General features: G+C 42.7%; 1 protein-coding gene across 1 annotated transcript in view; it reads left to right on the top strand.

Moving 5' to 3' along the window:
* Positions 1–325: 325 nt before the first annotated feature.
* Positions 326–12,038, top strand: part of ACVR1 (activin A receptor type 1) — a 97,092-nt gene continuing 85,379 nt past the window's right edge. Inside the window, exon 1 of the mRNA XM_054044183.1 lies at positions 326–517. Coding sequence (XP_053900158.1) covers positions 510–517 — 8 coding nt within the window. The 5' untranslated portion in view covers positions 326–509. The remainder of the gene's footprint in view (positions 518–12,038) is intronic.

A 12,038-nucleotide genomic window follows, 5' to 3' on the forward strand; every position in this document is an offset into this window, starting at 1 on the left:
TCAGCCGGGTTTACACCGCATTGCGTGTCTGCCCTGGGGCCGGCACCGGTGACTTTACACTCACACGGTGCGCTCATTGCCGGAGGGGCGACCGGCTGCGAACGTGGCCAGGCAGGGTGCGCTGCGCCGGTCGGCCGGCAGGGGGCGAGGCGGGGCGGCGCGCTGGGTTTGTGCCGGGAGGAAATGATGTGCCTGGTGCCTGGTTATTAATTACAGCGCCGGGCGTCCATTGGCAGAGCGGGGAGCAGCCACTTCCTCCTCCCGCTGGCGCCGCAGGAGCAGCATCCCAGCCCCGCCTGCCGCCGCTGGGAACTTTGGCTCCCCCTCGTCCGCCGCCGAGTCCCCGCGGGCAGGGCTGGGGCATGCGGCCGGGCTTGGCCGAGAGGAAGCGCCGTGATTAGAGCGCAGCGGCGCGGGGAGGTCTCGCCGCCGCCCCATGGCGAGGGCTGCCGGTCTCTAGCGCCCCGGCGCCGCCGCCGCAGCCCCGCGCCTCCTCCCTCCGCGCTGCCATGAGACGGTGAGTGGCCTTGCCGGGCCCCGCTGCGGCGGGCGGCCCTGCGGAGCCCCCGCGCCGCCTGGGCCGGGAGTTGCCGCTGGCGCAGCGCGGGGAGGTCCTGCCCGCCCCGGGGCGCGGGAGGGGACGCGCTGCCTGCGGGGCCTCGGTCCTGCCTGCTGTGGGGCCCAGGCGGGAAGTCCCAGCTCCCGGCCGTGCGTGTAGGGGAGTCGGTGCGGGCACCTCGCTACCTACCTCCGGCTGGGAGGCGCCTACAGGGGCGCTGGCAGCCAAAACATGACATCTGCCCTCTGCCTGCCGCGGCCCTGAATGTCTCCCTCCGCTGGGAGTTCCTGGCCCCTGCTCGACAAGAGAGAGCCAGGAAACTCCTCTCTGAGCTCCCTTCCTTGCTAGCTGCCGTTTGAATAGCTTCAAAGGCAGGAATGTGGGATTCATCTTCTGATGCCCACAAGGCAAATGTGGTTACAGATGTTACACGTTACTTTGCCAAGTTTAAACTCTTCCCTCTGCGCTGTAACCATAACAGTAAAAAGAGAAGCTTGGGAACCTTTAAATGGATGAAGGAGGGGGGTGATCTGGGTAGGTGAATGCTGCTTTTAAATGGACGAATTGCTATTTTCAGTTCATCTCTGGGTTCTTCTGTCACTGCTTTAAGCACAGAAACACTTTGTAGAAAGGCTGGAGTTCCCACTAGTTATCAAGCTTCTTTTGTAATGTAGAAATGATTGGTGAACAAGACTGACACTTTGCTGTTGTTTTCAGTTGCCTCATGCTGATTGATTAAACATTACAATGACTATCACACATAAAAAGCTGTTAATTTAGTCCTTTGAAGAATGCAACTATCTTTTGGGGTCTAGTTTGTCTCTTTCCTGTTAGCAATGTTAAAACTCTACTAGCAGAGGGTTTTTTTTTTAAAACATCATATGAGCCAAAAATAGAACTTGTTTCAAAATTGCTTTTCTATGTTTTATAAATGTCTTAAAAAGTAGTTATCAAACATGCTTTAAAGTACACAACTATTTTTCCAAAATATAGTCCAAACATTACAAAGCTGTTCCTGTCGTGTGCTCACGATGAATAATCAACACTCCCTTTCTAAATGCATTGAAGTCATAGGACCAACTTTAAAATGGTTGAGGTATGTGATTTCATGGTGGAAAAACCCTGTGAGATAAATAGATATTACGAGGACTTTTGGGATGTGTGTTGATAACTGAAATCAAAACAAACGGAAAATATCACAGTTCAGAAATGTAGAACATGGCCTGTTGAGTGTTCCACACACCTTGGTGGAAGACAGCTACATACAGCCTTGATTCCTGGTCTCTCTCAAACTAGCAAGTGCTTTAGATGTAGTTTGCTCAGCTCTGTGAGACAAGAATGTCTTGTAATGCTTAACAGCAATCCCATTAGTCTGATGGAGAGTGGTATTAACACAGGCCTGGTCTACACTGGGGGGATCGATCTAAGTTATGCAACTTCAGCTACATGAATAACTGTGAATAATGTAGTTGAAGTTGACGTACTTAAACCGACACCGCGGTGAGTCAACTGCTGCCCCTCCCCGATCGACTCTACCTGCACCTCTCGTGGCGGTGGAGTACAGGAGTCGACGGGAGAGTGCTTGGGGGGTCGATTTATCGCATCTAGATAAATTGACCCCCCCCCCCCCCCCCATGGATTGATCGCTGCCTGCCAATTCTGCAGGTAGTATAGACATACGCACAGTTTAAGGAGTCTTGTCTGGTCTAGTCCTCAGCCTTGAGAAAATTATCTTCCAGTCATCTTTCTCCTCCCCCAAGCCCCCAACTCTGAAAATTGTGGAGAAATGGGTATTTTAAAAGTGAGGACGGAAAATGGCTCAATTGTTGAGACTGTGAATAATTTTACTGCTCAGGGGAAGGAAAAAGTTAAGTGACATAACAAACTGTGTGGTGTGTGGTTTTGCCTTTAAAAAAACAAACAAACAAAAAAACTTCTCTCGCTGTATCCATTTAGGATACAGCCTCTTATTTTGATAATTGTCTCAATTTGGAGATTGCAGGGGGCAGAGGGAGGAGGGGAAGCTCTTGCTAATTACCGAGCCCCAATGACTCTGCCTTCCAAACAGAAGAATACTAGGTATCAAATTCCACCCTATTTCTCTTACAGCTCTTGTTGTTTAGTATTTATATACAAACAATCATATATCTGAATCACTGAGTCCAGAAGAAATTTTCTGGACTACATACAGTGCAGTCATCATGGAAGACGTTTATAATGGTTAATATTTTTCTCATTCCCTGGTATATGAGAAAGAAGGCAACACTGAAAGCCAGTGTAGCAAAAGCCAGTTTAGAGAAGGCTGAAGTTTTGACAGGAAACTGATGAAGTCAGAGGCCAGAAATCCTGTGTGCATTTGAATCTCTTGAGGCTATTTCATTCATTGCTGATTTGGTGGTGTTTAGTCAATGCATTTCTGGGAGACTAAATCAAACCACCTATTTTATGTAGTATTAATGGGCTCATATCTATGTACGAACAACATTTGGAAAGATCATTAAGTGGTCCGCTAAGACCCACAGCAATTTTCAAGTGGTCTGTCAGCTTGAGAACCACTGATCTATTTACAGCAGTACCTTTTTTTTTTATAGTAAACTGGAAGAAGAACGCTTCATGTCCCTGTAGGCATACCCTGCTTAAACCTACTGAAGACTGTGGGCTTGTACAGCTATCACTGAGGGCATAATCTATCCTAAAAAACTTTTTGTTATTTGTGATGATGCAGGAGATAGAAACTTTCAAATTCCAGGAGAAGTTTGACGGGCTGGCAGTTATTAGAGAAACATTTTTTTTTTTTTCACCCTAAAGTGAGCATTCTTGATAAGAGTCACTAAGATTTCCAAGTAGAACCATACTTTCAAATCAACAAAGATTGTCCATTTTTGTGACATGCATTGAGACACTTCTGTGGCCCCCCAATCTTCCAACTAGGAAAAATCCTGTTCTTGCAAAGGATGAAGCAATTTGCTTATGATCAGTGACACATTTAGATGTCTCTCTTTTCAGTTTTCATTTCTATGTCCTGTAGCCTTGAACTAGGCCCTATGCTTCTTATCCATGGACGCTGTAGTGACCATATCAAATATTTTATAAATGCCCTCCAAGTACCATCTGTAAAGATCTAATGTTGTTTGAGAATAATGCTCTTCCCAAGAAGGGTATGAAATTGAAGGCAGTAAAAAGGCCAAGCACCCAAATGAAGCTACCTGCAAATGCATTGATGCTTCCCTGGATGGTTCTAACATATATTTAGACATTACGAATTAGAGTCTGTTTTTTAGGAGAACAGATTCTCCAAAATGAAAGTAACCCACCTCATCCCCCTACATTTGAACAAACACTGATGTGTTCCATACTGTTGTTTTGAGTCACTTGGACCCCACCTCAATGTACCTTGTTAGTATGAAAAACACTTTTCTGTTTGTGTTATAATTAACTTCATAAAGGGCCCTTGGCATGCCATATACTTTGGGAATTGCCTGTTGACCCAGATGGCCCAAGATTTATGGGTAGTCCTTGCTTGTAGTTCTTCCCACTACTCATATGCCCTCTTGTAACCTAATGACAAAGTGGTCTCTTCCCCTCTGTCTCCATTTCAGGACATACTTCAAGGCATACTACAGTGACTGAGATAATTTTTGCAGCCATTTCACTGTCTACATCATCAGTCTTTGTGATGAACTGTAGTCTGTCCAAAAATATAGAAGGTGGGGCTGTTTATTTAAAAAAAAAAAATGCTTGGGAGAAGGGAACCATTTATCTGTGTTTAATTATAATTCATGTAAATATAGCACACTTCAAAGTTAGAAGCAGAGAAATGGAAATCCTGTTTGGATATTATTGGTATTGGCAGTACCAGTCGCTTTCAGTTGTATCATCTGCTCTATTTTATAGGGCACTCCAATGGCAGTCTCCTTGTATTTTCACTCTATTCTTTATAAATAGGCATGGCAGAACTTGATTTTTATTGTTTTTATAATTTTGATGGATAATATTGATGTTTTTAAGCACTCTTGCAGTTTTTATCAATATAAATCTTCACAGTTGCCCACAGTTTTGGTGGTTCTGCCTTTTTTAGGTTTTTATTGACTTAAATTTTGGCAGTTGTGGGAAGTTATGGATGGGAGTGGTGGTCAGACAATTATTTAATGGTGTTAGACATTGAGACTCAAAGCTTTAATGGTTAAAATACAAATTGTCAACATCACATGCCAAAATGTATGAAATAAATAGCCTTAAATCATACTCAAGTTCTCAAGCAACATTTTTTTTTTTTTACTTGGCCTATCTGTAAATTTCAGTTATAATTGTGGGAATACTTTTTTCATTGTATGTGGTGAACTTAACACTTACTGACATACTTATAAGTTTAATTCTTCCAAGCCTATTTATAATCTACATTACAACAGTCATCATTAACATCTTTCTAATTTTGCTTTTGTGAAAATGTAACCATCGTATTTCCTTCATTTTTATGTTTTTTATAAGGAATATAGCAGCATATTGGTTGCTTTGCCTTTGCAAATGAATCATGTTACCTAGTGTTTGTTACTTAGTATATGGAATAGTGTAGTCACATTAATTACTTACAAAGGGATTTGTAACCGTTTTAATAGTGACCACAGAAGTTCAGTCTGTATCTCTGCAGACCTTTCTCAGAGCATTTTTAGCTATATTATTTCCTGAAGCTAGTTATTAACAAACTTCCACTTAATACACAAATAGGAGGAATGTGTTTTGTATCAACTATAATTCTTGATGTTCTGATGACTGTTTTTGTGCTGCTGTCTAGCCTGATCTGTCAAGTTGGTTAAGATTCTCCCCCGGTGCCCCCTTTTTTTTTCCCCCCAGACTGTCTGTCCATCCAAATAAGATAGCCAGGTGCTTTTAGGAAATTGGAGAAGTGACCTGCTCTTCCTTAGCAGTTGAGAAGCTCTTGGGGGTAGGAGGACTTGGAAAAGCCTCTTCTTCCTTTCAGCAGGAACAGTGGCACAGTAGAGTGGAGCTGAAATTTTATGTGAAACTGATGTAGGAGCAGGATCTAAGGACAGGATCCTTGTAGAAATCCCTGGATCCTTTCCCTTTCCTAGCAGCTTGACATTACAAGTGGGGTTCCTGTAACCTGTGCTTGTAGATCTACCTCTGTCTAATAAGTATATGCTAAAAATACAGTTCACTTCCATCTACACAGCAAGAAAGAGCTGTGTTTTAACATTGTGGTGGGACTGGGTCACCAGACAGTGCTTAATCTGGGTCCCGCCCTGCCAACTATTAAGCATGTGATTACTAATGGGGATTCTGCTAGGCTTTTTGTGTGTTTTGACTGGGAGTTAAAGGCGTGGTGTTCTAAAACACTATTGTAGACAAGGCAGTGTAGATTTTAACACAGTTTAAGAACATTAGGATGAGTTACCTCCTAAAACCATAATTTTAAATCCTACTATAGACAAGCCCTTAGTGTGTAGCTGAGATCTTAATCTTTCTGTGCTTCTGTCTACCACATCTGTAAAACAGTGATGATACTTCCCAGGTATGTTGGAAGGCTTAATTTCCAAATACTTGTAAAGTGCTTTGAGATCCTCAGATAGAAGGAGCTATATAAGCACAAAGTTTTGTTGTTAAATTTAATAGAAATGCTTTAAAGAAATAATCAAGTGAATTTTTATTACATTTAAACTATTCCCCTGCAGTATTTGCAACCATTACATAGCAACACAGTCTTAAAGTAATATTTTCAAAATTACATCAGGTGACTTAGGAGCCCAAGTCCCATTTTCAGAAGGGATTAAAGGTATGTCTACACTGTAGAGGGAAAAACCAAGTCTCAGAACACAGGTCAATTTACTTGGGTTTGCAGGGTTTGGGCTGCAGGGCTAAAAATAGCACTGTAGGCTCTGGTGCCCGGTAAGGGGAAACAATCTGGAGCCTGGGTTCCAGCCTGAGCAGGAACAACTATGCTGCTATTTTTGGTCCTGCAGTCTGAGCCCAAGTCAGTTGATTCTGGCTCTGAGACTCAGTGCTGTGGGGTTATCTTCGCAGCGTAGACATACCTTTAGGCTAGTTAGGCCCATTGACTTTCAGTGTGTGCTTTTGAAAGTGCTACCCTATATTACATAAGAACCAAAATGAACTGAGTAGAATCACAAAGATGATTGTTTTTATTGGATAAGCTGAGTGAGATGATATAGAAGATGAAAGAGATTAAGTCAGATAACATCAAGATATGACTAATAACATGTGTAAGATATGGGTTTTTTTATAAATCTTTTACCCATTTAGTAGAGGGTTTAAATATGCTGACTCAGAGATAGAAAGCCCAAATCAGAAATGACTAATAACGATTCATCAGCTAGTGTATGAAGGATATCAAGTGCTGCATCTCATTATTGGAGCTAGTAGGGGGAGCCTCTTCAACCTCTGATCTGGTGTTTCATTTCAGATTGGATTCAGCTTAACCCTTTGGTAGTCCTCCACTTCAACTGTTTGCTACTGTTACCTGTTAACATTTCACTGAAGTCAGTGGAGCATTGGGATATGCATGGCAGCTGAGCAGTTTTTTGGAACTAGGCATTGTATCTGCCATTGGTCAGAACCAGCCTTAAATAATCTTTGCTGGTTATGCAAAACCGCTAGTTACCAACTCCAGAAAATCCTGACTCGTCCACTGTAATCACATCCTATGCTGCATTAGTGCAAATGAAACAACACAATGTCCATCTTCATAAATAATTAGGGTATCCATGGGTCCCTGCAATTAGAAATGTCTGTTTTCAGGACCTGCCCTCGCTAGTCTTATGCCAGTGTTTAGTCTAGCATGCTTTAGCTGACTGGTCACCGGAAGGATGTGCTGGCCCAGTGTCCTCATGAAGCAGACATCAGGCTGTATGAACACTTATTTTCCTTGGGGCAAGTGCTAGGTCTATCGTAAAATTATGTTGCTGCCTGTTTTCCACAATGTTTCCTGGGATATGTCTGCCCAAGGACTGTTAACAAGAGTTAACGTTGTGCAGTATCCATCTACCAAGTAAACATGTTAGTTGACAAACTTGTGGTTTTCCATAGGGCTCAGCCTCCCTACTATCCTTTTTTGCATTTAAAATTTAGGTTTACCTAGCTACGTTGCTCAGGGATATGAAAAAATTCACACTCCTGAACACTGTAATTAAGGCAATGTGTAGATGTGACGAGATGGAATTCTTCCATTGACTAGCTACCAGCGCTTGGGTTTACATAAAATGGAGGGGAAAAACCCCTTACATCAATGTAGGAAATGTCTACGCTATGATACTACAGTGGCATAGCTGCAGGGCCTCCTGTAATGTGGACTGCCCTTGGGGGTTTGTCTAGACCAATGGTTCCCAAACTGGGGTTCGCAAACTGTTACAGGGGGTTCTTGGGGGGGAGGGGGATCCCTAGGGAACCCGGGCAACATGGGGCCAGCAGCCTGGAGCCACTGGATTGCCAAGAGCTAAGCAGATCAAAGCAAGCATATCTATCACACTGAGGAGGTTTAAACTTCAAGGCTCCTTATAAGAAATGGAAAGGGAGGGGGATACTTTTTTGCTGTTTTTAAAAATTAAATATGCAGCTAGTATTCTTAAAATTATTATGAAGAACAAGTTTAAGCTTTGTTGTAACGTGCGTTGTTTGCCTGGACTGCTCAAGACCTGAATGCTTGTGTAGGAGGAACTCTTTGAGTTGGCTTCTTAAATACCTTCATGCTGTTTCACATCTGATACTCCTTGATGAAACATAGGAGCCTTGTCTTATAACAAGCTTATTCAAAGTGATACAAGCTACGAGATTTTTGGAAGAGTATTGCCGTTTTCATAATGTAATGATAAATTATAATAGTGTGTAATAAGCATGTCATAAAAACAAATTTTATATTTCCAGGATCACTGCTTTTATAACATATACTCAGGTAAAGGAGAAAATCCCTGGAAGTATTCATTTTTGGGGGGGTGGGGAGGGTTCGTGAGACTTGACATTTTAGTGAAAGGGGTTCACAGGTTGTTAAAGTTTGGGAACCACTACTCTAGATTGAGGAAAATTAGCTACCCCACATTGTCAAAGCACAACTTTAATCTTGTACTTCTGCAAGGGATGACTGCAAACAGCTAAACGCAACTTGTCTTGTCTGTGCTAGTGCAAAGTGGTGATAGGTGGCACGTTTTTAAATGTATTTTCCCAGTCTAGGCAAACCATAGTCAGATCCTGAGGCATCAGACTCTGAACACTACAACAACACTATCGTTCCTGTCTTGGCATATAAGAGAGGATTTGAGATGATGGCTAAGAGGGAAAGACTCGGCCAAGTCTACTGTAGGAAATTAGGTCAGTATATCTGTTGGGTGTGGAAAAATCAACACCCTGGATCGACACAGTTCAGTTGACCTAATCCCTGGTATAAACCGCGCGAAGTTGATAGGAGAAGTCTGTTGACATAGTTACTGCCTCTTGGAGGTTGGGTACTATGCCAATGGGAGAAGGTTGGTGTAGGTAGCATCTTCAGTCAAGCGTGACAGAGGTGCTTTTAGTGTAGATGTGCCCATGTTTCTGAAGTACTAGTTGGCACAGAGAGTAGCTACTGAATACGGCATGAATCTGGTAGCAAGTTTGAGATCTAGGGATCTGTGGCTTTTTACTTGTGTTTGAGCTCCTTCTAGTGCGGAATGTTTCTCTTTTTTTCACCCCCTCCAAACTGAAAACAAACTTGGTGAAGAAGGGGAGTTTGGTTTCGGTATTGGGAGATGGTGGTGGGAGGAGCATGCAATCACCACTTTCTTGATAGAGCTCATTAACAACATACCTCTCTATTCTAAGGTGATCCCTCTCTGCCTTTTCCTTCTACCCTGCCTCTTCCTTCTACCCTGCCTTTTTGGGTGTGGGAGGAAGGGAAGTGGACCTGCTTTTTGCAAAGACTGCTTGAGAGGAAGAGAGGGTGCTGTGACTCTTAACCCTGGTGATCTAAGCAGGACCAAATAAGTGAGGAAGGGCATCTCCTTCAGCACTCTGAAGGTATGGAAAGGGGGTGGGTAGAGGTACTAAGGCCCTCCCTTAAGTATTTCAATGAAGTTGGAGCCAGCTGCCATACTCCTCTGGGGTTAGACATTTCTTGCCTTGGCTATGAACCTTAGCAGCTTGGTAAAAGGCAAACTGCAGAGGAGGGTCCAAGAGGCAGGCAGATCAGGCACCTGTTCTTCTAATTTGAGCTCTTTTGTCTGGCTGACAAGTATCCTGCAGCCAGTGAAGCAGGTGGGCAGCTGCTGCTGGTTGTACAAATGAACAGGAGACTACTAATGTCTCTCTTTGAAGTCATGCAAGCTTCTGATAAGCAGTAGGGAGAGAGGTCGGGGGTTTCACTTGCCTCAGCAAACCCTCAAATCCTTTGCTAGATCAGTGGTTCTCACACTTTTTCACTGGTAATCCCTTTCACATAGCAAGCCTCTGAGTATGATACCCCCCCCCCCCCGAATAAATTAAAAACACTTTTTAAAATATATTTAACACCATTATAAACTCTGGAGGCAAAGCGGGGTTTGGAGTGGAGGCTGACAGCTTGCAACCCCCCACCCCGATGTAATAACCTTGTGACCTCCCTGAGGGGTCCTGACCCCCTGTGCTAGATGATCCTCTGAACACTAGCTTAAGGAAGGCATATAGTTTCCTCCAGCAGAATAGGCTGTGGGTGTACTGATCTTCCTGGCCTTTTTTCACTAGGGAAACTTATCAAAATTTGTCTTTGGGTTCCTTTCTATTTAAGGGTCTTGTTCTTTTGTCTCATGGAACAGCTCTTGAAGCTATACGTGGTTTCTTGTTGGTGTTTCCAGTTGTTTTGTCCTTGTGGGTTCCTCTTTCCCATGTTGTACGAGCTTGAACATGAAACTCTCAGGGACTTGAAAGTTCCACAAACCATAGCTTAGACATGATTGTTTTAAAGTCCCTGTTTTCTTTGTTTTTGTCAGAGGCACAACTGGTATGTCTACCAATCCATTCCTTGATATCAGTTGTTCTGGCAGATTTGGCTGTGTTACCTATCCTGTTGGGATTAGATCATTCTCTCCAATTTCAATTAATACTGAATAGAATTGTAAAATTAAAAAACTGCACATGTATTAGTCTTTTCAGAACAGACTATGCTATTTAGAGTTCTTCACTGAAGAATTACGAGACAGTTTTACTGAAGTGTTTTTGTGTGGGTGGGCTGGAACTACTAGATTGTTTTAAGACTGAAATTTCTTGTTAAACATTTTTTTTTTTTTTAATGTGAATGAGCAGCTTAAAATATTGGGTGCTGGGATAATTCTCACTTAGTTACCATTAAAATTATCAATAAGACACAAGGTAACCAGCTAAAGGAAGTATTAGTTTGGCAATAAAACTGGCAAATACAAAAAGACGACACCAGATACCTTTTTTGAAATTGTAGAATTTTACCAAAATATATATATTCTCTTCCTCACTACATAGCTGGTGGATTATTTCCTATGTTAAGCACTTGGGAAGGGCTGATGATCAGATGATACTCAACATACACCTCTACCCCGATATAACACTAATTCGGATATAACACGGTAAAGCAGTGCTCCGGGAGAGGGGTGTGTGTGTGTGTGTGTGTGGTGGGGGGAGGGGGGGAGGGCTGCGCACTCAGGCGGATCAAAGCAAGTTCGATGTAACACAATTTCACCTATAACGCGGTAAGATTTTTTTTTTTTTGGCTCCCTCGGACAGCGTTATATCGAGGTAGAGGTGTATATTACTTAATTGTTTAAGAAGCTGCAAGTCTTACTGGAACTCTCTCCTGTGTTACAACTTATCAAGTCTCTGGACTGTGTCCATTTAAATACCTGATCATTGGTTTAAGTCAGGATAATTCTACAAAAGGATGATGTGGAACATAGCAATGGAATAGGTGGTGCCTTGCTGGATGTATCTACCATGGGTGATATTCTGGCCCCTCTGAATGGCAAATCTGCTAATGACTTCACTAGGGTCAGGATTTTACCATATGGAATTATATTTCTTTATATTTATATTTTTAATTTAGAATTATATATAAAAGCAGTTATACATGAGCACTAATCCAGGGCCTTCACTACAATAACTACCGTGGGTGACTCAGTTAATTGGGGTAGGGCCCCCAACATTGCTAAAACACAGACTGATTTTGGTTGTGTGGACAAGACCAAACTCTCTATTGATCATGCTACAGCCTGAGACTTGACAAGGGTGCAGCATGATTTGGTAGCATGTTACTGGGGCCATTGGTCTCATAAAATGGTTGTATTGTAGGTGGGTCCTTATTCCCTCCCATCTTACCTAAACAAAATTTACAACTTGTAGTTCGCTAGACAGGGTACTAAATTGGGCAGTTCATATCTATTTTGGAATTGAATTATGGTCTGATTCTCACATTAAAGAACTTGCTTTAATTTTACTTTAAACTCTGGCTAAAGTTAAAGGGTAACAAATACAT

Source organism: Malaclemys terrapin, chromosome 11 (genome assembly GCF_027887155.1).
Source record: "Malaclemys terrapin pileata isolate rMalTer1 chromosome 11, rMalTer1.hap1, whole genome shotgun sequence".
Taxonomy (NCBI): Eukaryota; Metazoa; Chordata; order Testudines; family Emydidae; genus Malaclemys; species Malaclemys terrapin.